The sequence below is a fragment of the Musca domestica genome, unplaced genomic scaffold, assembly GCF_030504385.1.
Source record: "Musca domestica strain aabys unplaced genomic scaffold, Musca_domestica.polishedcontigs.V.1.1 2, whole genome shotgun sequence".
In the NCBI taxonomy this organism is placed as follows: Eukaryota; Metazoa; Arthropoda; class Insecta; order Diptera; family Muscidae; genus Musca; species Musca domestica.
The window spans coordinates 38662873-38688407 of NW_026712249.1; the positions used below are offsets into that span (position 1 = coordinate 38662873).

At 36.6% G+C, this 25535-nt stretch overlaps 1 protein-coding gene across 1 annotated transcript; it reads right to left on the reverse strand.

Annotated features, from left to right (window-relative positions):
- Positions 1-1654: 1654 nt before the first annotated feature.
- Positions 1655-24145, reverse strand: LOC101890806 (non-canonical poly(A) RNA polymerase protein Trf4-1). Its single transcript, XM_020039223.2, is given in 7 exon segments — positions 1655-2298; positions 9506-9571; positions 12009-13601; positions 13670-14350; positions 14415-15706; positions 21797-22957; positions 23477-24145. Coding segments are annotated over 5 exon segments (3240 nt in total). The 5' UTR covers positions 15238-15706; positions 21797-22957; positions 23477-24145; the 3' UTR covers positions 1655-2221.
- Positions 24146-25535: the final 1390 nt, after the last annotated feature.

Here is a 25535-nt window from a genome sequence, read left to right on the forward strand (position 1 = left end):
AAATTCCTGCAAACAATCTCTGACCTCAGGCGGAAGTCTTTGCGCTCAAAAAGGCCACAGACCTGCTGGTCACGAGGAATACTGAGGTCAGCGGTCCGGTGACAATATATATGTCGGTAGTCAAGCGGCACTGAAGGCCTTAAATGCCTTTACTATTAAGTCTAGGGCTGTTTTGAACTGCAGGGAAGGGTTTGTCCATCAAGCTCAATTGGGTTCCTGGTCATTATAAAATCCCAGGTAATGAGACTGCAACTCAATCAACTACAATTGAAGTAGATAACTCGGTTAAACCACCACTGTACCACTTCCTACAGGTCATTCACAGACATTACTCTGATAGAATCCAACAAAAATGGCTGCACGAAATGGGTTGCACCATCTCCAAAAGAATATGGCCCAAACTCTCAGAACAAAGTCGCTACTGTCATTGTCGAAATTTGATCTAAAACTTGTGGTGGGTATAATCACAGGTCACTGTAAGGTGAAGGCAATGACCTCGAAATGGGACAGCGACGACATTGAAGATGAAGAAGAAATCGAGACAGTCGAACACTTGCTCTGCCACTCGTTAATGTGAGACACAGGCTGGTGGGAGAACTAGTGTCACATGATCTTTCTTCTTTTTTCTAACACTGACCCTATAGTAATTCTTCATTTAGCCAGAAGATTCAAGTGGCTAAAGACGACACGGCAAATTCCTCAGCCGTAGATCACACTCTATAACTCTATCTCCTATCTTCGCCTCTTTCTATCAACCACTCCTTCTTCCTTTTTCCTTACTATTCTTCTAGGATTTACACAATGGAGCCATAGGTCTCCGAGTGGAGCGGTTGCCATATGGTGCGCGTCCTTTAATCTAACCTAACCTTCACGTTTTTGTATAGCCCCATATAGCGGTACCTCCCGATATTCGATATTTTGATGATTTTTCCCACGAATATGTCTAAAAATTGGTATTTGTGTGTCAGAATGGGTTCTAATGTTTCCTTTACCCTAAGGTGGAGGATATTAAAAGTTCGGTTCGGTTTTTTGACTTGTTTTATCTCACCCTGTACAAACGGATGACATTTTCAATATACCCTCCTTTCCAAGTTGGAGATTATAAAAATCACCTATTTGAACGAAAGTGAAATTTTCCCACTATGGAGGGTATACGGCGTTCAGACCGTCTCCATATTGTATCTCCAGAATATCTTTTCCACATTTATGATGCTATTGAATTTTGAAAATAAGGAGGAGGGTGTGTGTTTGTCTCACTTAAAGACGTCGTGGTGCCAGACTTAAATTTAAATATACATAGTGGTACCGTTCTCGGAGACCATCTGCCATTGATCCCAGTATTGGTTTAAAATTGGCAGCAAAGTACGCAAAGAACGCCTCCCCGGCATTTGGCACAGTCTCACATTACACGCTGTGTCTATTTAATTGTCCAGCAAAACGTATTCAAAATAACACCAATGTTGTTATGAACTCAATCCTTCTTGAATTTGGAGCTGGATACTTGTTCTAGGAAAATTTGAAATAAAAAATATTTTCTTAAAAAAAAATGAAAATTTCATTTGATTTTCCGCTTTTAAAGTTTTCGAACAAGAATCTGGAGTAGACCCATATTAATAACCAACATCCCCCCCTTAGAAAAAAAAACACCATGGAATTTTATTTGTTTTTTTTTTTTGTTTAGGTTTTTAACTTTTTTTCAAATAACCTATATTGTTTTTTGAAATTAATATAGGTCTTGGTTTTTTCGAAGATTTTATTGATTTTTTTGTGTTTTTTTTTCTTGTTGTTGTTTTTTTGTTTGTTTCAAATATTGTTTGTTCTCTCTCTTTTTTGTTGAGTTCTCATTTTTTTATAACGTATTTTTTTTATATAATATATATTTTTTAAATATCATTTTTTTGTGATTTTTTTTTCTCTTGGTAATAATAATAATAATATAATTAAATATTTACGTTTTCATTTGTTTCATTTAAATATTATATATATATAAGTTGGTTGGTTGGTTGTTGTTTTTTTTTTTTTTTTTGTTTTGTTTCGTTTTCATTAATTCTAAAAATCTTTTAAAATGAAAACAAAAATAAAACACTAAAAACTATTTTAGTTACATAATTAATGAAATAAAAATAATAATAATAGTAGTAGTGGTGGTAGGTAATGGCATTAAAAATTAAATAATAATTAATAAAAAAAATTCACATTTTTTCACAGTTATTTGTTTTTTTTACAAAGTAGAAACAGTTATGATGAGAGGAAATGCGGGAGTGGGATTTGGTGGTGATGGTGTTGTTGGATGGAAAACTGAAATAAATTAATAAAGAAAAAAATTAAAATTATGAGCGATTCCTTGTTTTTTTTTTTTTTTTTTGGAGGGGAAAGAGGGGGCAGACAAAAAGGTTTAATAGTAATAATAATAATAATAATATTTATAAAGTTTAACTATATATTTATCACAATAAGAAAAAACAATTGTGATAATTATTTTTTTGTTGTTTGTTTGTTTGCTGGTTTACATTACGACGATTGGTTGGTTTGTTTTGAGTTCTTTTTTGTTATTCTTATTTCACACTAAATCTGATTTCCTCTTTTTGTTTGAAATTTGTTTCTTATTCTCTTTTTTGTTGGTTTGTTTGTCCATTACAACTAATTAATAATAATTCTTGTTTAATATTAGATATTTATATATAGTAATAATAATATTAATAGTAATAATATAAGTACAAACATTGTTGGGTTTCGATTTATTCTATTTGCTTTTCATCTTTTCTACCAAATAGTTTTCGATTTTCATTTTGTTTTGTGAGAATGTAGTTTGTTTTCTAGCTTAATTCGTATAGATTTTCTGATCTTTTTTTCTTCACTTTTCCCTTAAAAAATAGCTCAAAATTATTTTTTCTTCTTTTTTTGGGTTTGTATTTTAGAAAAATTTTGAAATTTTACACTAGAGATTGTTGTTGTTTTAGTTCATTTTTTCTTTTGAAATTCCTAAAGACGTTATTTAATGTAAAAGTACGACGAATGTTTTTTTTTCTTCGTTAGGTTAGGTTTGAAAAGGGATAGAGGTGTTGCTTTTGTGTGTGAGAGTGAGGGGATGTGTGTAGTTGTAGGCGATTTTTTGTTTGCAAATTACAATATTTTTCTTCTTCTTTACTATTTACTTTGTTTATTTACACAATAACATTTAATATATATTTTTTTTTTTTATAAAAAAAATTAAAGCGGTCCATTTTGAATGTGTTTACATAACAATTGAGAAAAAAAAAATAAATGTCAAGATGCTAAACATCATAAAAAATAAAACAATATATATTCAAATCAACATCGTACAAAATCAGCATCAACTACTAGAGCATTGCAAAGTTTTGAAATTTAAAAAATAAAATGTTTTGAAAATATGCAACAGCAAAACAAAAAAAAAAAAATAAAATAAAGTGAAAATGATAAAATATGCAAACCAACAGAGAACAACAATAGCATGTGAACTAAATGAGAGCAACAGTATTGAAAAAATTACGAAATTCATATTTAAACTAGTAAAGAAAGTCTTTAAGTCGGGCTGTGCCGACTTTATGATACCATACACCACTTTGCATATTTAGTAGAGCTTCACATTACAAATAAAAGTTTTAATGGGGAATTTGTGAGAATTAAAACACACCAACTACGACTATAGTTATAATTTAAAATCCAAAGGAACTAATATATAAGAGGAATATCCTCCTCTGAATCGATTTCTACTAAATCTACCGAGGCATTTGTGCCTTTTCAATTCGGGCTTGTATTAAACATTTGGTGCACAATTAACTAAAATTTGGATAGACATATTGTGGAGCTATATCCAAACCTGAACCGATTTCGGTAAAATTTGGCAAAGGTATTTCTGAGCGGAACTTGATGTATTTCCCCGAAAATCATAACTACCGAGTGCATATTACGGCTGTGGAGGACAAAAGTAAAAAATCGGAGCTATAACTATATCTGAACCGATTTCCATTAAATTTGGCATACTTATTTTCAGGCCTAATTTAGTTGTATGTGCAAAATTCGATCTTATTCGGACTAATATTACACGTTTGGCGCACAATAAAAGGCAAATCGGACTAAGATATATATGGGAGCTATATCTAAATTTTGACCGATTGTCTCCAATTTCAATAGGGTTTGTTCTTGGGCCAAATAAAAGTTTTGTGCAAAATTTCATCTGAATCGGGCAATAAATGCAACTCGTACTTTGTTTACAAAAATACATGGACAGACGGACGGACATGCATAAATAGACTCAGAATGTGATTCTATGCAGATCATCAAAAGGAACTATGGGTCTCTCTCGTTTCCTTTTGCATGTTGTGGTGTAGGGTATACAAATTGAAGTTAAGTTAGTAGACGGTTTTAAATTTGACAGAGTGGAACTTTCTTCTTCCCCCCACCGCCATCATTTGAAATTAATGATAAATCATTTTTTTTTAATCCCCAAAAATTTTGAGACTTGGATAGATTGTCAAAACCTGTACCTGTAAAAATACTAAATTTGACTCCATTCCTTTAAAATTGGGCCCAAATTAGGTCTTCGAAATAACCACAATTGAGGTTATAAGGGAGCTTTCCGAAATCTCGACAAAAGGATATATATATTTTTTTAAAGTCGATTCAAAATATTTTGAAATTTCTTTTCGTATCGATGCAAAAAGTTTTTATACCCTCCACCATTTGGAAGGAACTTGAAAAATTTTAAAAAAATCCGAAAACTGCCCCTTAAATGAAAACCGTTTTATGGGGACTATACGTAGACGTGCACCTGCATACGAACTTTTTGTTATAGGCCAACTTTTTGTTATAGTACCCATTACGAACTTTAAATACAAAATTTCTTACAATTCCGGTGAATAATATCACAAAAATCGGGAGGTACCGTAATATGGGGGCTATACGAAGACGTGGGCCTGCACACGAAATTTTTTGCCATAGGTTGTAGTACCCATCACGAAGTTCAAATACGAAATTTGAAATGATTCCGGTAAATAATGTTGTTGAAATCAATAAAATACCGAATATTGGGATGTACCGTTATATGGGGGCTATACGAAGATGTGCACCTGCATTCGAAATTTTTTTTGCCATAAGCTGTAGTACCCGTTACGAACTTCCAATATAAAATTTGAAACGATTCCGGTGAATAATGTTGCTGAAATCATTAAAATACCGAATATCGGAAGGTACCGTTAGATGGGGGCTTTACGAAAAAGTGGACCGACATTGCGCATTTACGTACTTAACCTGCCTACTGGGAAAATATACATGTATGCAAAATGTTAGCCTTTCTCAATATGTTTGAAAGACAGCGTGATTACAACAGACAGACAGGCACGCATACGAACGCAGATCCAGAATATATATACTTTGTAAGTTCTATCATGTATATTTCGAGGAGTTACAAACGAAATGATAAAGCTGTCCGTCTGTCCATGTTAATTTGTACTCACTCTGCTGGTCGCAATTATGGCCCGATCTTCACGAAATTTAAATTGGAGGTAGGGCTAGAGCCAGAATAGAAGCATATTGCTTCTATGATGATGAGATGATCACATAATATTTAGGGGATGAAATAGACCAAAAGCTGTAAAATTTCCTGATTTTACAGTTGCTCTACAGGTCGCTATTATAGACCAATGGTCACCGGGTAATATTTAGTGGGTGAAATAGACCATAGCATTGGTGTTGAATAAAATTCAAAATTTCCATTAAACCGCAAATCCCGGCGAAATTACAAATAGACGAACAGGTTTAGGATAGAGAGTAGAATGGACCACCACTTTTGTGTGAAAAACAACATTTCCATTCTACAGAAATGCTGAAAATAACTTACAAATCCACAAAAGGCGAACTTCTGGCTTTTATATGCTGATTCCGTTGACGAATATAGCCAAATATCGTAGATAAGCAAATCTAAATTTGTAGATTATCGCAAAATATTTAGAAGTTCAAATGAACCAAAAACAGAACATTTTCCTGATCACACAATTGAAACCAATCGACACTGAATTTTACATGAGAAGAGAGGTAAGGACAGCGAAGAAGTCTAGCATTGTAGTGTTGTAGGGTATCACACTTGGTCGGCCCCGCACGGCTTTAGCCTTTGCTTACATGCCTCAATATGAAAATAAATTTTCTAATATATACAAAACAAGTAAGCAAAGGCTACAGTCGAGCGGGGCCGACCGTTGAATACCCTACAACAAGATATTGTGACAAATTATAAAAGAAAGCCATAAGGTTTTGTTCTCTAATTTTCGAATAATAGCAACTTAAACTAATTTGCTCATTTCCAATTTATTGGTAGATGTTGCACGTAAACGGTCTTCCTAGATCTGGAACCAATATTTCCCAAAGACCTATAATCTCTCGGAAGTGGCAAAAGATTAACATTTATTATTGGTTTTTGACTGAAACGCATCTATATGAGATACAGACATTTGACTATATTCGTTAACGAAATAGTCAGAAGTGCGTTTTTCCTGTATTTGTGAATTCTCCAAAGTCTCTGGAATAGACATTTTCGTATTTTGTCTACAAAAGTTGGCAAACTATTTCACACATTGAATATTTTTGGATGGCCATCCAAAACTGCTTGGTTTTTGCAATGTCCGGTAACCCACTTTCAAATGTGCGTGAGGATCGGGCGATAATTACGACCTGCCGACAATTTTGCAGTTTTTTTTTTGGTCCATTTCAACCCCTAAATATATGGCGATCATCTCCAAAAAGAGTAGGCTTCTATTCTGACTCTCATCTTATCCCCATGCAAAATTTCGTAAGGATCGGGCCATAAATGAGATTTGTATATGATATCCTGATATCCTAACTACTTAGTTTTGTTAGCTGTAGAAATATTACCAAATGTTTAATTCAAAATGAAAATATGCCAAAAATATGACAAAATTGAAAAAAATATGAGAAAATTTTACAAAATCAATATTTTCATCTTTAGAGAGATATTTTTATGCGATTATTTTAGACGTTTTTTCTTTCCTGCCAAGAGGCCATTCTGAATTAATGAGAACTGTCGAAATCAGTTCAGCCGTTCTCGACATATAAGAGATCTTTCAAGCATATCTTCTTTGATAGACATATATATCGCACATAATTTGCTATATATCCGATTTGTTGGATGTTAACATCAATGTAAAGGTCAGAAGTAACCTTGTCATGGCTTTGTGATTTCGCCGGGATTTAAAATATTCGCGGTTTAATGAAAAATGTTGAATTTTTTCAACACAAAATATATGGTCTATTTTACCCGCTAAATATTATCCGATGACCACTCAAATTGGTAGACTTCTTCTCCGCCCTAAACTCTAGCTACATGCTACATTTGGTCCATTTCAACCCCTAAACATTTGGCGATCATCTCAAAAGAAATAGGGTTCTATTCTGGCCCGACCCCGACCTCCATTCCAAATTTCGTGAAGATCGGGCCATAATTGCGAGTGATTACAAATTAACATGGACAGACGGACAGACGGACGGACGGACATACATAGCAAGATCGACTCAGCTCGGCGAGATAGGATGATCCATACATACTTTCCTATGTGGGAAACAAATATTTCGAGGTGTTACATAATTTTTGGGCCAATCAAACTTATAATACCCCCAACACATAGTGTTGTAGGGTATAAAAATGTGAAACGTTTCTAATGTAACACCGAGAACATTATTCAAATCATCAGAATAATGGGGTCAAATTCTCGAAAAAAAAAATCGACCAAAAAGAATTGCTATATGTGAATTTAAGCTATTTGAACGTGAACTTCTTTATAGAAAAATTGGGTTCTGCCACCAACATTCGATATTTAGTAGGTTCTTTCAAATTTCCAATTAAAACAAGATCAAATGTACATATTCTAATTTGTTTCAAACGAAATTTGCTTGACATCGAATGCAAAAATTTGACCCGTAAACTGAATTCTTGGATGCAAAATATTATATAGCGCTTATAAAACAATATTGCCGCTCTTAAACTTGCTACGATTTATAGAAATGAAATAAGATGATATTGTTGGGAAATTAAACACTTACATTTTATGCTTACAGAAGTGTGAATGGCTGCTGTTTGGCGGTACAGTGTATGAGGGGAGAATACATGCGAGCAATAGGCTAGTGGGTGGTGTAGAGAAGCTTAGGCGACATATAACTCCCCTGCTTCGGTGTTATAATAGGTTCTTTGCATTAGAAGTGCTGCTTAGACATATTTTTACAAATAGTTTTATTCTACACATGACTTTACGTTGAATTTCGAATCTACGTTTACATTGGAGGGGAGGATTTATTTACTATTGAATGCGGGGGATCTACAAGGATGACAACGATTTATAAGATGACTTTTTTACTTGGGAGATTTTCATCGGAGTATTGTACCATTTTAAAAAGGTGTTTTCGGGTTCTTGCTGTTGTTCTTGTAGTTATTGTTATTGCTCTTGCTACTCTACTAACAATGATTTGATGATAATATTCTGCTTGTTTGTTGTTGGTTTGCTATTGTTTATTCATTTCGCCTACAATTTCGTTGTTGTTGCTCTTTTTTTTTTCTTTTTTGGTTTTGTTTGTTAATTTTATGCAGTTTGTTTTGTTGTTGTTGTTTAGTTGGTATGTTTAAATGTTTATATCTCTATTTATGTACTATGTATGCTGTTTTCATTTTTTTTTCGGTATGTATAAATATGTATATATTTTTTTGTAGTTAGGTAGTAGCATCTATCTTTTCTTTATGTCATAGTCTTTTTTTAAGGTTTTTAATGAAGAGAAAAACAATGCTAATCAATAGACCATCAAAGAGTTTCAGATATGGGAGGGAGGGAGGTAAGTTAGGAAGTCGGGGGGAAAGTATGGAAATCCATTTTTTAAGGCAAAAAAAAAGTATTAATTCCAAACACATTTATTTAAAATGAATTAAAAAATCTTTTTAAGAAGTGGGACTTTTTCACAACTACTTTTTTCACTATTTCGGTTTGAGGTTATGTTCTTTACTATGAAGCTAATAACAACGATATTGCTTATCATAATCTATGGGAGAGTTCAAGTGTTAGGCGTGTGTGTGGGAAGGGAGCTTATTCCTCCCACTTGGGGGGAAAAAAGATAATTTCCTGGGAGAGTAGGGGATTTATAACAATTATTTAGAAACTAAATGATTTTTTGTTATTTCTCCATTTTTTGTTTGCGTTTTTTTACATATCTTTCTCTCCATATATATTTTTTTACTAAATGCTTTTGTTTGTTGGTTTTTTTCTTATCTATCTGTGACTTTTGTGTTTTGTTTTCAATAGTTGGATAATTCGTTCAATGATCATCTTCTTATACTTAAATATCTTGTTGGTAGTTGGTAATTTATTCTATTGAGAATGGGGTGGCGAGGAGAATTAGGATGCTATGCTGTTTTTGTGTGTTATTTTTTGTTTGTGGTGGATTTACTTCCATTTATTCGATTTGTTGGCTTTCTTCGTTTTCTTCTTACCATTGCCATTATTACTGCTGCTATTGTTGCCATTCTTGCTGTAGTTACTACGACCTTGCTGGTGTTCTGTAAAGAAATCGAGAAAGGGAAAAGTTAAAGTAAAACAAGAAAAAAAACTGTAAGTTCGGCCGGGCCTCTACCATTTGAAACGAATTTGTCAATTTTCAAAAAAATAAAATCCGTTACAAATTCTGTTTAAATCTTAAAAATACCGAATGAAGCCGTTATTATAAGGTTTGTACGATGCCGTATAGACATTTTTTGTATTAAGCCATTACAATATTCAAATGCCAAACTTGACAAAAAATGGGTGAATAATGTGAATAATGTAGCTAAAATCATCAAAATACCGAATATAAGGAGGACCCATTATATGGGGGCCATACCAAAACGTGGACCTGTATTCGAAATATTTTCTGTCTTAGGCTGTACTAACCATTACGAAATTCAAATACCAAATTTTAAACATTTCCGGTGAATAATGTCGCTTAAATCACCAAAAACCAAAACGTGGACCTATATGACCATTTTCAATACCAAAAGTCCTGCAGACATAATACACATTTGAGTAAAATTATATCAACCTATTTCATTTCGCTCGGAAGCTAGAGTGATTTCCACAGGCGGACAGACATTGCTCAGTCCACATAGAATTTTATGCTGATCAAGAATATATATACTTTATGGGGTCTAAAATGTATATTTCGAGGTGTTACAAACGAAATGACAAACTTAATATACGCTCCATACTATGGTGGAGGGTATAATTGAATCTTGGAATTGTATTTTTTTATGGGGGAGATTATAAACCGAACACAGCAGCCCTAAATAATTTTTTTATTAAAAATACTAAGACCTTCAAATATACAATTTTTTGGGACGTTACCGTCATAACCCTGGGAATACTTCCTGTGATGCTCAGTTGATGTCAAGCTTCAAGGAGGGAAATCCACCGCACCGAGGTGGATTGCACCGAGGTGATTCACTTCCAGCAGCAAAACGCCATAGTGGAAGGTGAGCTGGCGGCCAAAATACCTACCAGACTCCCAAACATTCGCGGCGACTCTCGCACAAGGGAGGCAAAAGCCAAGATAAGTTATAAGCAGTGAAGTTACGGAGAGAGAAAAGGCTGTGATCAGAACGAACCTTAAGGCAGTGCGGAAGTTCGAAAAGAACAACCCACTACTGCCAAAGTGTTCTCTTATGAATGAACTATTCACCCCTCTTTCCGACCTCGGGAAGAAGACTAGTCCACCCGTGGGCAAACCTTCTGATGAGGGTCCTGTGGAGGTCAGTAACATTAAGGCTAATGGACAGCCTGCACAGTTGTACCAGCAACGGAATAAAGCGGTATCTTCATAAAGGGCCTTCTTAGGGCCACACAGGGCAAAAAAAGGGAATCTGAGACAATCGATGCCTCGTTGGTTCCGAAGGACACCGAACTCCATACTCGTTAAAGGATAAAGAGGGGCAGTCCATTGAGGAACCCCATCCCGAAGCCAATAAACTGTCGATGGGTCAATACCCTCTACCACCATCTGCGTCGCCAACCAATGCCGTCAGGAAAAAGCTTGTGACAGAAGCCTCTAAGCCTGGAAAGGGCAAAAATTAACCCATTAAACAACAAAACCTCAAGCCAAAGCGGCAGAGAGGTAGTTCTCCCACAGATCATCTACCCAGATAACCTCCGTGTAGCGGTCATAGACAAAGCTGAGCCGAAAAGCAAAATCAGTGAACATCGATGGCCGCTCATCCAAGACCGTGTGAGGAAGATAGTCTTTCTAGGAGAGGAGGATCCAGAAGGCGGCAGTTCGACAAAGGAGTAAAGGACATCTGCTGTGAAATCAAGAAGTCCAAGAACTACCTCGTCACCAGTAGCTGTCTTCCGCGGTCTTTGGGAAGGAAGTGAGCTGGTGGCTGCGTCACTGAAGGAAATCCCCTGTAGGAAGGTGTTGTCAACATGGGTGCCACCGTGGATCCGGCACGCGTGCTAACAATATTGGGAAAGAAAAATTCTAAACTTCGGACGGACAAGTGAAAACAGAGGGTTGAGGTCTGGCCATATCTATCGATACTGTTGGTCAGGAAGAAATGCCAATTTTCAATGGCGCTCATTTTCAATGGCGAAATTATACCTAAAATTTGTGGTGGAAATCATTACAGGTCACTGCAATTTGAGGGTTTTGACTTTTAAGTGGGGTGTCGACGACACCGACTGTAGGCTCCCTAACGATAAAGAGGAAACCTAAACGGTCGAGCATTTACTTTGCCAATGTTCCGGTCTCTTCGGTGTGGTGAAACACAGGCTTATGAGGGAGGAGATTTTGCACGCTCTGTCTTCATTCTCCGACACTGAGCCAGCAATCATTCTTCAGTAACCGAAATATAACACAAAAAAAAATAATTTTCTAAATATTTTAAGTAATGTCCCGTTATCATTTTCTGTTCCCGAGTACATTACTCTTTAATCCAATAAAAATAAAATTTCTCATGGGCTACCTACCGCTTTTAATATTCGATGCCGACACTGACGACGACGATGCCGAATTGGATGGACGCGATTCCGATTCCGAGCCAGACTTGGAGGAAGAATCTGATATTGTACAGACGGACGATTCCGAAGAAATGGAAATAATCGATATGGTCGATGAGGCCGATGTTAGAATTCCATGGGTAGTGCTGGTGTTGGAATTATTACGCGGCAGTGTCGAGGACGACGGTGATGTTACGGCGGAGGTGTTGATGTTACTACTACTGCTGTTGTTTGTTGTTGTTGATGATGATGATGCATTTTGTTGTAATCTTTGTTGCCGCACCTGTTGCTGTTGTTGCAGGCGTTGTTGTTGATTTGTATAGCGGGGTTTGTTAGTGTTGCTGTTGCCACCGCCACTGTTGCCGCTGCTGGTGGCAATAACACCACCGGCACCACCACCACTATTTGCAGTGGTGGCTGCTGAGCTGGTGGCCGAACTGCTGGCAACATACTTGGCATTTGAAGATGAAGTTGTGGCGGCTGCATATTGCTGTTGATATTGTTGTTGCATGGGAGGTGGAACATAGAATTGTTGGCGATAGTAGTGCTGTTTTGATGATTGCTGCTGCTGTTGGGGTTGTTGTTGTGGTTGCGGTTGCGGTTGGTGATGTTGTTGTCGCGGGGGTGAAGGTGATAATAGATTTTTCTTATGTTGCTGCGGTTGCTGCATCTTAAATTCATGGCTCTGCTGCTGCTGCTGTTGTGGTTGCGACACCACATGCGGCTGTTGTTGCTGTTGCAGGTGTGTATTTGTTTGATTTGATTTTGTTGTTGTGGCGACATTCCCCACAATATCCGAACTTGAGGAGACAATTGGCGTTGACGATGATGATGATGGTACATGTATATCGGCATGGAACGACTTTACGGCTAATGTGGGTGATGTTGTGGTCGATGATGGCGTGGCCGCCACCACGGGTGACGACGCCGCCGGTATAAATGTGGTTGTGTGTGCTTGTGTTGGCGTTAGAGGCTGCGTGGTTTGCTGCTGCAACTGCATCTGTTTCAGCATGGTTGTCGCTGCCGACACTGTGAACGCTGAGGGCGTTCCAGCTGTCTGCATCTGGACCATTTGTTGCTGTTGTTGTTGCTGTTGCTGCACCAAACCTGCAACTATTCATCATGTATCCATCCGGGCAGCTGTGTGAATATTCGCGGATGTAGCCATATTTGCACCAGCTGGACCACCGGCCATAATAGCCGCACCACCACCGCCGTCGCCACCCACGACGTGAGTATTTGAATGGGAGGTGGAATCGGCATCACATTCTTTGCTATCCTCGGAATCATCACCGGACGATGTGCTCGCCGCCGAATGGTGCTGCTGTTGTTGCTGCTGTTGTTGGTGATGATAGAGATGGGATATAACGTGTATCTGCTGCTGTTGGCCGGCAAGGGCCCCAGCTGGCAGCATTGTGGAAGGCAACAATTGTATTTGCATGTACTTGGGATTCGTCCCCACAACTGATACCGGTGAGTGGCGGGCAAGGACCAAGTGTTCGAAACGTTCTCGTATCCATTCGCGATGGTCTATAACATCGTCGGTGATACGTATGATGCGTCCTATGGGCAACAGAAGAAAAAAACAGGACATGAAACATTTTTTTGAAAAACAATCTTCTCCGACTTACCCAATATTGAACGTTTATTGCAGTCATTGGCCCAATCATTCAGTGGACTCACAGCCTGTGACAGTATTTGGCAGGCATACTCAAATACCGTCTTAACCTGCAGCGCCCCATAAGAACTCCGGCCAATATCATTGCCCGGCGTTAGGGGATCCTCAATGCACAACAGCGAAGGTCTATGGCCATCAATCATATCACGTTGTAAGTCTTCTTTGGGTATGTAGCGGCCGCCATTTTTAATGGAAATGCCGATTTTCATGTAGTTGAACTTTTTACCGTACAGCTCGAAAAATTCCAACAGCAGAACGCCCAAATTAGCAGTCTCTTCATCGATTTGACGCGGATGCAATTGTAGAAAACTAATGCACATCAAGATCAGTGAATAGGAAGAAATGCCACCGGTGAAAACTTCATTGAGATCACGTTGAAGTAAAAACTGTTTCAAAACTAGCACCAATTTCGACAAGAGCGGAAATTTCAGTTTGTATTTTTTAATGAGTTCTGCGGACTGGACACCGGACTGCATGTTAAATGAAATGTCCACCTTGACTTTGGTCTCACGATCCGTTAACTTGATAATCGGCACAGAGGCCTTGTCAAGTACCCGAACCGAGGAGGGTTCAGCGATGCCACGGGCAATGAGCTCGGTTTCCAATGTCCTCAGAGGCATTTTATCCCAGAGACCTGGGCGAAAGAGAAGAAAACAATTAAAATTATATTTATAGAGGTAACTTAAGGCCAAGCTCACCCAATACCACCAGGTCAATATCAGAGGTAGGCAGGAATAGACCAGTACGGAAGGAACCAAAAATCTCAACAATGGCCGATGGCCATATTGAATGGACAACGGCCTCAATACGATGTACCACCTCGTGGCGTATGGCATGCTCGGTGGGTGTAGGCAGTACATATTGATAGAACTGTTCAATTTCCTGATGCAGACCCAAAACCCCGCGCCCATAATTACAATCGGGCACACGCCACGGACAGCCCTTGTACTTGGATATCAGCTTGTCCATGTGCTTGTTCAGATTATATGTGCTGGCCTTATTGTCAACAATGCGGCCAATTTTCCTGCGTGATGGATTGTAGTAACTGGGACGTTCGTGTGAGGGCATTTTGCCGCCGGCTATATTTGCTGTGTTGGTATTGGTATTAACCCCACCACCGCCGCCGCCGCCGTCTCCTCCACCCGGTGTTGTGGCAGGTGTCGATGAGTCGTTATTGGTATTTGAGTCGATGGAAGTGTTGCTTGAATTGTTGCCGCTGGAATTGTTGCTGCCTCCGCCGCCGTTATTGTTGCTGTTATTATTGTTGTTGTGATTGTTGCGCAAACCACCAAAATGTTGCAATAGAAGCTGCTGTATGGAATAATCACGTTCGCGTGGTGTGAGATTGGCACCGTTGTTGAACTTATTGCCGCCGCCTGGTAATGATTGCAATTGTAACTGTTGCTTTTGCTGTTCCAGCAATTGGCTCATTTCATGCGCATTGGTTTCCCATATTTTAACCCATGTGCTTAAGGATGGACCCTCCTGTTCCTCTTGAAACCAACCAACAAAAGGATCCATTCAAAGTTGTTTGTGTTGAGGTTTGGAAAGAGTTTGGCGTTTTTTTGTTGTGTTGTGTTTGACACAAAATCTAACCGAGTTTAGCGCCAATCAATGCCGCGCAAATGCAGCGTTCACAGAGAGTTGGCTGCTAAGTGACAATGATCTTTGACTAGAATAATATGCTTGCTGAGAGAGATGACGCTGCTCCTGTTGTTGTTGTCGTTGTAAAGGAACTACCATCAACAACCGTCGTGTATTCTAAAAATTTCTAAAAAGATTCTCTGTGATACCGTCCCCTCTTCTAGTATTTCTTTTGAGTAAGAATCAAAATAAAAACGTGGGCGTGGGGAGTTGTCGATCCTATAAAATTATCCGAAATACTATGGAATGCCAATGATATGGTAGGACAACTTTTTGAAAGTTCCTGCGTTTTGAAAGAGCGAGGAGAGGGGTATTTTTTTAAACTTATCTAATAAGTGTGTTTTCTCTGTAAAGAAACAAACAGATAATGAAAATATACATTAGTAAATTTGTTATAAAAATTGGGAAAAATAGTAAATTAAAAAAAAGTTTCGGATATTCCTGAAAGGGGTAACCATACCAAAGAATGGGCCAAAAACAATCATTTAAATGGAATATACAAGTATTTGTGAAAAAAAAAGTCGAGTTGTTGTGACTTAGCTCATGTTGAACCTGTCAAATTACAGCTACTTTTGAAATTTAGGGCCGACGACTTCATAATACCGAAAGCTATTTGGACCTACATCGAACATTTTTTGCGAGCAATAAACCATCCACAAAGAAGACAAAATAAAAAATTGTAGTTGATTTAGTCGAACATTTAGGACCGACGCCTTTAATCATCATGAGGTACCGTTGTATGGGGTCCATGCCATAAAGTTGACCATTTAGGACCGACGCCTTTAAAATACCGAAAATCATGAGGTACCGTTGTATGGGGTCCATGCCATAAAGTTGACCAACATCGAATATTTTTTTTTTTTTTCTCTTTTTTTGCGAGGAACAAATCAACTCACAGGGAAGCTGAAATGAAAAAAGTTTCAAAAGAAGCCAAAAAACTTAAAAATACCGAAAAAAACCCCAGGAATTACTAGGATCATATGTTAGCTATTCCATAAAGTACACCTGTGCAATGAACATTTCTAGTTAGGAATTAAATTGCCCGAAAATGAACCCGAAATGTTCAATTACAGCTGATTTGGTAGAAATTCAGGACGAAATCTTCGAAATAACCTAAATCAGGAGTTAATATTTTATGGAGGACAATAACATAAAGTTGACTTATAGCCAGTATTTTTGCGAACAGTTAACCAACCGAAATATCAAATTACAGAAATTATGCACCCAAAACTAGTCACTGTTTGGAGAGGTCTTTGGTGGAAAAGGACAATTGGAAAATGAGCTTTATACAGGATGGCCCTAGGTGCCAGTTCTATCGATATATACAACCTGCACACACCGAACATGAAATAACTCGTATTGAGGCCATTGTCTATACAATTTGGCCATCAGCCATCGTTGAGATTTTTGGTTCCTTCCATATTACTGCCTATCTCTGATATTGACCTGGTGATATTGGGTGAGTTTGGAATTAAGAAATTTCCTTGAATATAATGTTAACTGTTTCTGTCCTTTCCCCACAGGTCTCTGGGATAAAATGCCTTTGAGTAAATTGGTTCATTACCGTGACATGGCTGAACCTTTCTCGATTCGGATACTTGATAAGGCCTCAGTGCCGATTATTAAGTTAATGAATCCTGAGACACAAGTAAAGGTTGAAATTTTATTCAACATGCATTCAGGTGTCCAGTCCCACTTTGGTGAAATTGGTGCTAGTTTTGAAGCAGTTCCTATGTGTGATGATGTGATCTCAAGAAAGTTTCCACCGGTGACATTTCTTCCTATTCGCTGATCTTGATGTGCATTAGTTTTCTACAATTGCATCCGCGTCATATCCATGAGGAGACTGATGATTTGAGCGTTCTACTGTTGGAATTTTTCAACCTGTACGGTAGGGAGTTCAACTACATAGAAATCGGCATTTCCATTAAAAATGGCAGCCGCTAAATACCCAAAGAAAACTTTCAAGGTGATATAAATGATGGCCATAGACCTTCGCTGTTGTGCATCTAGCCGGGAAATGATATTAGCCGGAGCTCGTATGGGGCGCTGCAGGTTAAGCAGGCACTTGAGTATGCCTACCTACTGATGTCACATACTGTAAGTCCACTGAATAATTGGGCCAACGGCAGTAATTAGCGTCCAATTTTGGGAAAGTTGATTAGGATAGATAGCCCGATCTCTATAGATATGTTTCATGCTACGTTCCCCCGACAAGGTTTTACACCATCGCGAATGGATACGAAAAGATTTCGAACACACCTTGCTTGCAAAACACTAGTTTCGGTTTTTACTTATCCTGCCGAACCTATCCCACTCACTCCAGAAGATCTTTGGCAGCAGCCCTCGAGTTTTTGAAGCTGGCTCTAGACCTGGATTAGTAGAAATCAAACAAAAGATGTGAAGCTGTTGTAACAACAACAACAAACGGTTTCAGCGCCCTCTGTGGTGGGGATTAACCCCAAGTACATGAAAATACCGTAATAGCTTACCACAATGCAGCCAGCTGGAACCCTTCCCTCCATATCTACCATCACCAAGAGCGATTTCGAGCTCCTACTCAAATGCTCACGTAGTGAGAGGCTGCCCCGATGATGGGTTACATTAGCAATGATTCAAAAACTTGTCCGGATTGATGTATGATGAATAGTGTCAGGTTTGGGCTGATTTGTTAGGACATTTATACCAAAACTTTAAAAATATATTTCACTTCCACCTCTCGGCTATTCTCGAAATGTTTCGGAAGTTCTGAGGCAATAAATATATTGCTTTAATATATGTATTTATTTTGCTACACTTGTAAGTATAAGGCCGCTGGTCTAATTGATGGTAATATGGTTGCATTAGCAATAATTCAAGAATTTGTCCGGATTGATGCATGATGAATAGTGTCAGGTTTGGTCTGATTTTTTTTGGAAATTTATACCAAAACTTTTAAAATATATTTAACCTCCAACTTTCGGCTATTCTAAAAATGTTTCGCAAATTCTGAGGCGATAAAAATATTGCTTTAAAATATGTATTTATTTTGCTGCACTTATGCCCACTACACTTTTTGATCAGAATTGTACTCTGGAAAAATCGGTCATTAAGAAAAACTTTCGATTTTATGCAGATTGATTGATTGGTTATGCGGAATTTTTTGCTGCATCCCCTTCCAAAATTTATACCTGCCACGCAAGAAATCCCATACTTCTGCCATCTTCTCTGGTAGTTCTTCAAAAAAAAAACATGCTTTCAACATCTTCACCAATCCAATCCATATGGAAGAAGATAATTTGAAAGGAGATGGGCAGTTGGTTTAGAAACATTGATATTTTCTTTCCGAGTTAGGTAATGTTTAAAGATGGTGCTAATTAATTAATACAACACCTGTATGAAATGGAACAAGCACAAACACACACACTTACACAAACATGTATATGGAACAAACACATACACATACATAGGTGGCTAACTACAAATCCATGATAAGTAAACTGATTTATTTTGCTGGGTAGCTATATCATCACATTTGAATTAATACATAGCTATTTGAAAAAACCAAATTTAGAAGAAGAAAAAATACAAGTTTGACTGATAATGAAAGTAAAATCAATGACGAGAAAATGTCGTCACTGAAATTCATTCTTGCCGAAAACGTGTTCTTTATCAACAAAGATTAAATTAATAAATCTTTGTTGATAAACAACACGTGTTGATAAACAACAACATCAATGTAATAGATAATTCAATGGTTGTGTTATCTCAACAAGAACAATTACGAAGGGGGAGGGAATGGGTGTTAGCTTCTGTTATAAACACCTTGATTAGATCGGAATGTTTGCGTTCGATTTCTTGAAGATCATTTGTAAAGGGTGCTAAACAATTTGTTTTTTTTTTTTTTTTTTAACTAGGAAATAGCCCCACATGTTTGGGGAATTGAATAAGGTTTTCCAATTAGCTATCTTCTTACAGGGTTAAAATTGGAATGTAGCGAAATCCTACGCATCCAACGAATATGCGACATTGTTGATGTTATTTGCTAGACGAATACCAATTATGGAAAGTTGCATTTATGCTTACATTTTTCATTCCAGGTCGACTATTTCCAAATCATAGTAACCAAAGCAAGACATAAATGAAAGAATTAATTAGTTATCTCTCTCAAAGTGTGCAATGTTTAATATTTATTGAATATTTTCCAAACGATACAATCCCATTGCATAGAATTTATAAAGCACTTGAAATATTTAAATATAGCCTAATTATTTTTTTAATGGAAATTATTTGCAACCCCTTTCGTCAAGAGTGGAAAAAAGTGAATTCTATTGTTTTCGCTTAATACAGCTGATTAAATTGTAAACAAACCAAGTGAGAAGAACAATGTCATGCCATGTGAAGGAAATTAAAATAAAAAATATATATCCTAATGCTTGCAATTTTACGTTTTTTTTTAAACATACACCTGTCATTAAATAAACAACAGGTCAGGTTTTTAAAATAAGCTCTTAAGAGAAAAGTGCAGCGTGCAGCATAACCTGTGTGAAAAAGACAAATTAGCTAGAAGCTAGGCTATAGTATGGCCTGGTCGATAATTATTTTTGGCCAGGGTTTCTGTAGATCATAAATATTTTGTGATCATTTCCCAAAAATATAGGCTCTAACCAAGTCAAAAATTTGAAAAATATTTGAAATTGCGTTTTTCATTCGAATTTTCTTACGAAGCAACAAACAGATAGAGAACCTAAAGGAAAGGTTTAAAATTCGTAGTCTCGACAAAATATATAGATTAAGAGATTATTAATTCACTTAAGTCAAAATCTGGCTGGTGGAGCCACAGGCTGTTATTTGTTCGTAAAGATCTTAACCCTTCAAAAACATCGCCTTTACAATAGCATTCCAAATCATGGCGAATATGTCAGACAAATGGATCTTCAAACAATTTATGATGTATGACTCGGCATACAACTCGCCAGCAAAAACTGCCTAGGCAGCAACACGTTAGTTACCGGACTGACATGATCCTGCTGTCTAGAGGCTGGTCATACTGGTCATTTGTACAAATTCAACGTTTACAAAGTGCTCCACTACGTGTCGCCAAGGAATGTAGTCCAAACCATATCTTTACTCCAGGAGGTACCAGCCAGTTAGTGCTTTGCGGCCTTTATTTGTGGATTTAATTTTCTTGATAAGATAGGTCGCGTAAAATGAGAAATGGAGAAGATATGTTTCAATTATGCACTCTGGGTATACGTCTGTTTCTGATGGATATATCTAGCTCTAGATTTACATCCAGGTAGTGGAGAGTGCCATGAATGACTTTTTGGGAGATAATATAAGATTGTAAGAAATAATATAAAATTTATTGATGCTGGCTAATCAATCGAATATCTAGGCATTTGCAACGTACAATTCTGATGCAATAATAATAGAACAAGCATCAGCGTACATCATTGAGATATCAGGAAGTGGAATGGGCAAAGAAAAAGACATAAATTGTAACAAATTGTTAAGAGAAATCCCAATTCGATCTTGTGATCTTTGGATATTTGGCCTCGAAATTCAACGAAGACTTGCCTGCCATTAAGGTAGTTTACGATCTACAGCTCGTGTTTTGTTTAGTTGTTACATTCGCTGTTAAATCAAGGTTTTAAATTACGTCGTAATTTGAAACTAAGAATACTGGGACTCCTTTGTGGGGAAACTGTAGAGGCGTTAAACTCTGTTTGTTGGTTCTAAACTCTGTCCTTATACATCCATATAATCTCCAAATTATCAAAAAATATTTTATCACGCAGTGGGAGTAGCAATCTTTCTATATGTAAAGGTTTTACTATCAATTTTGAAAGATTCTTGGAATTTATCTATAGTTGAAAATGTTCCTGCCAACAACAAAAGCAATTTGTTGACGCCTAGGATTAGGAATCTCTTCACATTACTTGAGAAATAAGGACCTCAAGGGTTTCACGAATAATAGCAACTTCTGAAGAGACCTTATAAACCTTTTTCGGGATAATGTTTATCACCCTAAAGGACGGTCCAGAAAGAGGTGCTTCAAATTACAAAAGCGAAATTTGTAAGTTGTAAAAATAATAAGAAGAATATAAGTTTGTGCTTACATTACTTTGAAGGTCAATATCACAGGATGTGTGGACCCCAAAAAGCTCTTTTGCAAGAGTTTTCAATATAATTCGCAATGCTCAACATTTTCTAGGAAGACCCATTTTAAACAAAATTCATTATTTCATCTTCCACTATACAATTTTAAGTTCCAATTGTGACCATAACGTCAAATTCATTTTAACAAACAATTAAGACCAAGTTGCTATGACCTTCAAATGTTGTAAATTGTATTCCAATCCAACTACACACTTTTTTCTGGAAATACACACATACGTAACTAAAAAAAAATGATTAAATTATATTTACACACAATTATGATTAATAAACTTACTTTTTGATTTGTTTGTTTTCGATTTCGGATTTCGGTTGTTGTTGGCCAAAAATGGACAAATATATGGTTTGGAGATTATATATTTGCTGTTGTTGTTGTTTTTTGGTGATTGGTGCGTTAACTCTACGTCGTATTAGAACACAAATTGAAATAAAATGACTTGTTAAGGCAAATATTTGTTGTTGCTATTCTTGTTGTCGTAGTTGTGGCTTGGCAGGTAACTCCAAAATGAAAAACAACTATTGACTACTTTGTATTAACTTATTTAGATGGGAACTCCAATGGGTAACGAACGCACCGGACAAACCAAGTGGACTTCTGGATATCGTGGAGTGGAGTAGTATGTGAATGAAAGCAAGGAGACGTTTGCTGCTGCTACTTCTGCCGCTGCTGTTGATTCTTTTCAATGTTTTTTTTTTTCCTTTTAGGCAGCAATATTGTATTTCAATGAAAAGAATTCTTGATCAAAATTGTCGTTTTTTGTCAATTACTGTTGCTACAACAACAACAACAATGTAGTAAAAAACAAGAAAATAATCATCGATTCATTGAGACGAAGAAGAGGTGGAAAAAAATAGCGAGTTTAGACAAAAAATACACCAAACAAACAAACGAACAGTCAGAGTCAGTCTTGTTCTAATCCTCAATCCTGTCTCAGAATTTTGTTGTTGCGGGGGATTTCTTGTTCTTTTTTGTTTGAAATTTCTTTACACAGTTTGGTGCAATTCTCAACTTGTCTCTCACACACACCAGGCGCCGCCTCTCCCTTCTACTTGACGTCGTCGTTGTTGTTGTCGTCGTCGTATATATGCACTTTTATTTTTGCTAGTGTAGAGTACTGTTAGAATTATCGTTGGTGTTGTTATTTTTGTTGTTGCTGCTACTGCTTCTGCTGTTGCAAAGAGTATTATCAATTACAATTGCCAGACATTTCTAAGGCCATTTTGCAGTGTAAATCTGCACCAAAAATTCATTATTTCTTTTCGAAAATTGTTGTTTTTTATTCTTGTTTTTTGTTGCATACACAAAATTCACTCTTTTTTTTGCAGTTTTTCTTGTTTGTTTCTAGGTGGATATATTTTCGCGATAAGTTCTATATGTCCACACCATTCACTTTACTTGTATTTTTGTTTATATCTGCTGCTGCTGCTGCTTCTTTTGCTACACACACACATAAAAAAATTAAAATATCATCAATTTTTTGCTACATCTTCATTATTATTCTTGATAATTTTTGATCTTGCACGATTTTTATCCCGTATTGTAATAATTTGTTTTATTTTATGCACACTTTTTCTCAAAATACTTTTGACAAAAAGAAGTGTACTACTACTACGACGCCAACAACATCCGCGTACATGCGAGAAGAAAAATTTTGTCGTAGTAGTTGTACATATGTCGTAGCGACCAACCAACCGACCGACCGTAGTAGGAACACAACACAAACACACGACAAGAAACACATCAAGTTGAATAAAAAAAAACGACGACGACAGTACTGTGCTTGTGCTGCTGCTACTACTACTGATGATGATTGCGAAGAAGAAGAATCAGTGTGTGGAATAGAAAGAGCAGCACAAAATGAAATTGAGGCAGATCCAACTAACTTTTTACGGTTATGACGAAGTCTCGTCGTTTGCAAATGTGCAAAATGAAAACCGAAAAAAAAATTCTTTATACCTCCACCGGAAAGTTTTAACTGCCGAAAATTTGTCAAACACTTGAATGGGGGAAATTTCCTATTTTTTGTTTATATTCTTTTACTTAATGTTCTTATTATCTTAATAATTTATCACTATAATGAAAAGCTCCATTTTTTCTATATTTTTTTAGTGGCTGCTACTATTAGCTGCTGCTCGTGTTTTTTTCCTTTTATCAATTTGACATATTAGCACAATTGCCAAATGTCAATGTTATAATAAAATGTCAAACCCAGTGTGTGTTGTTATTCGATTACTTGGTGTTTGGTCGTTGATAAATCGGTACTTTGTGAATTCCTTACTTTTTTTTGTATTTTGGCGTTTCTGTGTGTGGCACACGTTCGTGTGTGTGTGTGTGAGTGTTCTATTCCATCACTTTTCCCCTTCCTTTCGTGTGAATCTATCTTGTTCTTGCTTGCTTGCTACTTGATCTACCACACTGTTGATGACAACTTCCAACAAACACAAGTCGCTCAAATAGTAATATTTCACGTAAAATTATAACGCACAATGTTCACTTTAAACGCCATTTTGAGCGTATAGCATTTTGCTCGCAATTTTCCGCAAGAATTATTGCAATTTCCAATTGTAAAATTCGTTTTCGCAGATAAATACCGAAATACCACGCTCTCCACGCTTGTTTGTAAAGTAACAAATGGGTAGTTGGTAATCGATGCGTTGATGTAGCAGCTGAGTTGGTCGGGTTGTTTGAATAACGCCGTCAATGTTTTTTTCACTTGCTACGTACTTTATATTTATACAGTGTTCACATGAAGACTTTCTCGGGAAAAATGCTCGAAATCATTAAATTTAAGTATTTTCAAATAAGTGTTGCTCTTAAAGATTAAGCTGCAAGTACATAAGAAGCTTGAAGTCATGGCTAGGCATATTTTGTAACATTTCATAAAGGAAGTACAGAGCCGCACTAAAATCCTGCCGTCATTATCCATTATAACTTGACATTAATATGCCTAGCCTTGACTTCAAGCCTTTTATGTACTTGCACCCTTAGAAATGTAATAAATTATAGCTCTTTGGTAAAAAATATAATTAATTTAAGCATTTCCTTTTTATTTAAACAAATACTTAACCAAAAGCACAGTTCGAGACGCATAAAAACATTTATACCATGGTTTAAAGAAAGTTGGTCTGTTCCATAACTGCAAGAATGTAAAAGTTTTTGCAACGATAAACGAACAACAATAATAACTAATTTACTATAGATATTTCAATTGAAGTATTTTCAAAAATATTTTTTTTATATAACTGAAGCTTTTTGGTAGTAGTGGTTATCCCCAAGGAGACTCCTATTACAATTTTGGAAACATATGAAAACAAGTAAATAGATTTTAACTTCCACACGGCCGAATACCCTCCACCATTAGACAAAGAAACAAAAAAAATGTTATGCCACCGAATCTAGAACCCATAACGAACTACAAGTACCAATTTTTAGACAAATCCGTGGAAAAAATGTGACTAAAACCATCAAAATACCGAATATCGGGAGGTAACGTTTTAAAGGGGCTATAATAAAACCATGGAACTATACATACAATTTTTCGCCAAACGAGTTATAACCCATTATGACCCCACATATATCAATTGTTAAACTATTCCGTGGAAAATTGTGGCAAAAATCATCAAAATACTAACATCGGGAAGTAGCGTGATATGGGGTCTATACAAAACCTATACGTACGATGTTTTGCCTCCAGAGCGAGAATATATAAACGAGAATAAATAAACGAAATATATTTTTCATATTTTCATTGAACTAGAACCAGCCCCTTGGGTCATTACTTTTCTGATTTAAGCTTCAAATAAACCATTATAAAGCAATAACCAATATAAATGATTGATATAAACACGTTAATAAAAAGCCAAATTATTGAAATATTCTTGTGACATTTCATCATTGACATACTTTATCTTTATAAAAATCACTAAAAACTTGCCTAAATTTTCAACATCAAATCAGCCATCAAACATTTCATACAATCCACGAAATGCAACTCTGTGCAAATCCCTCGACCATT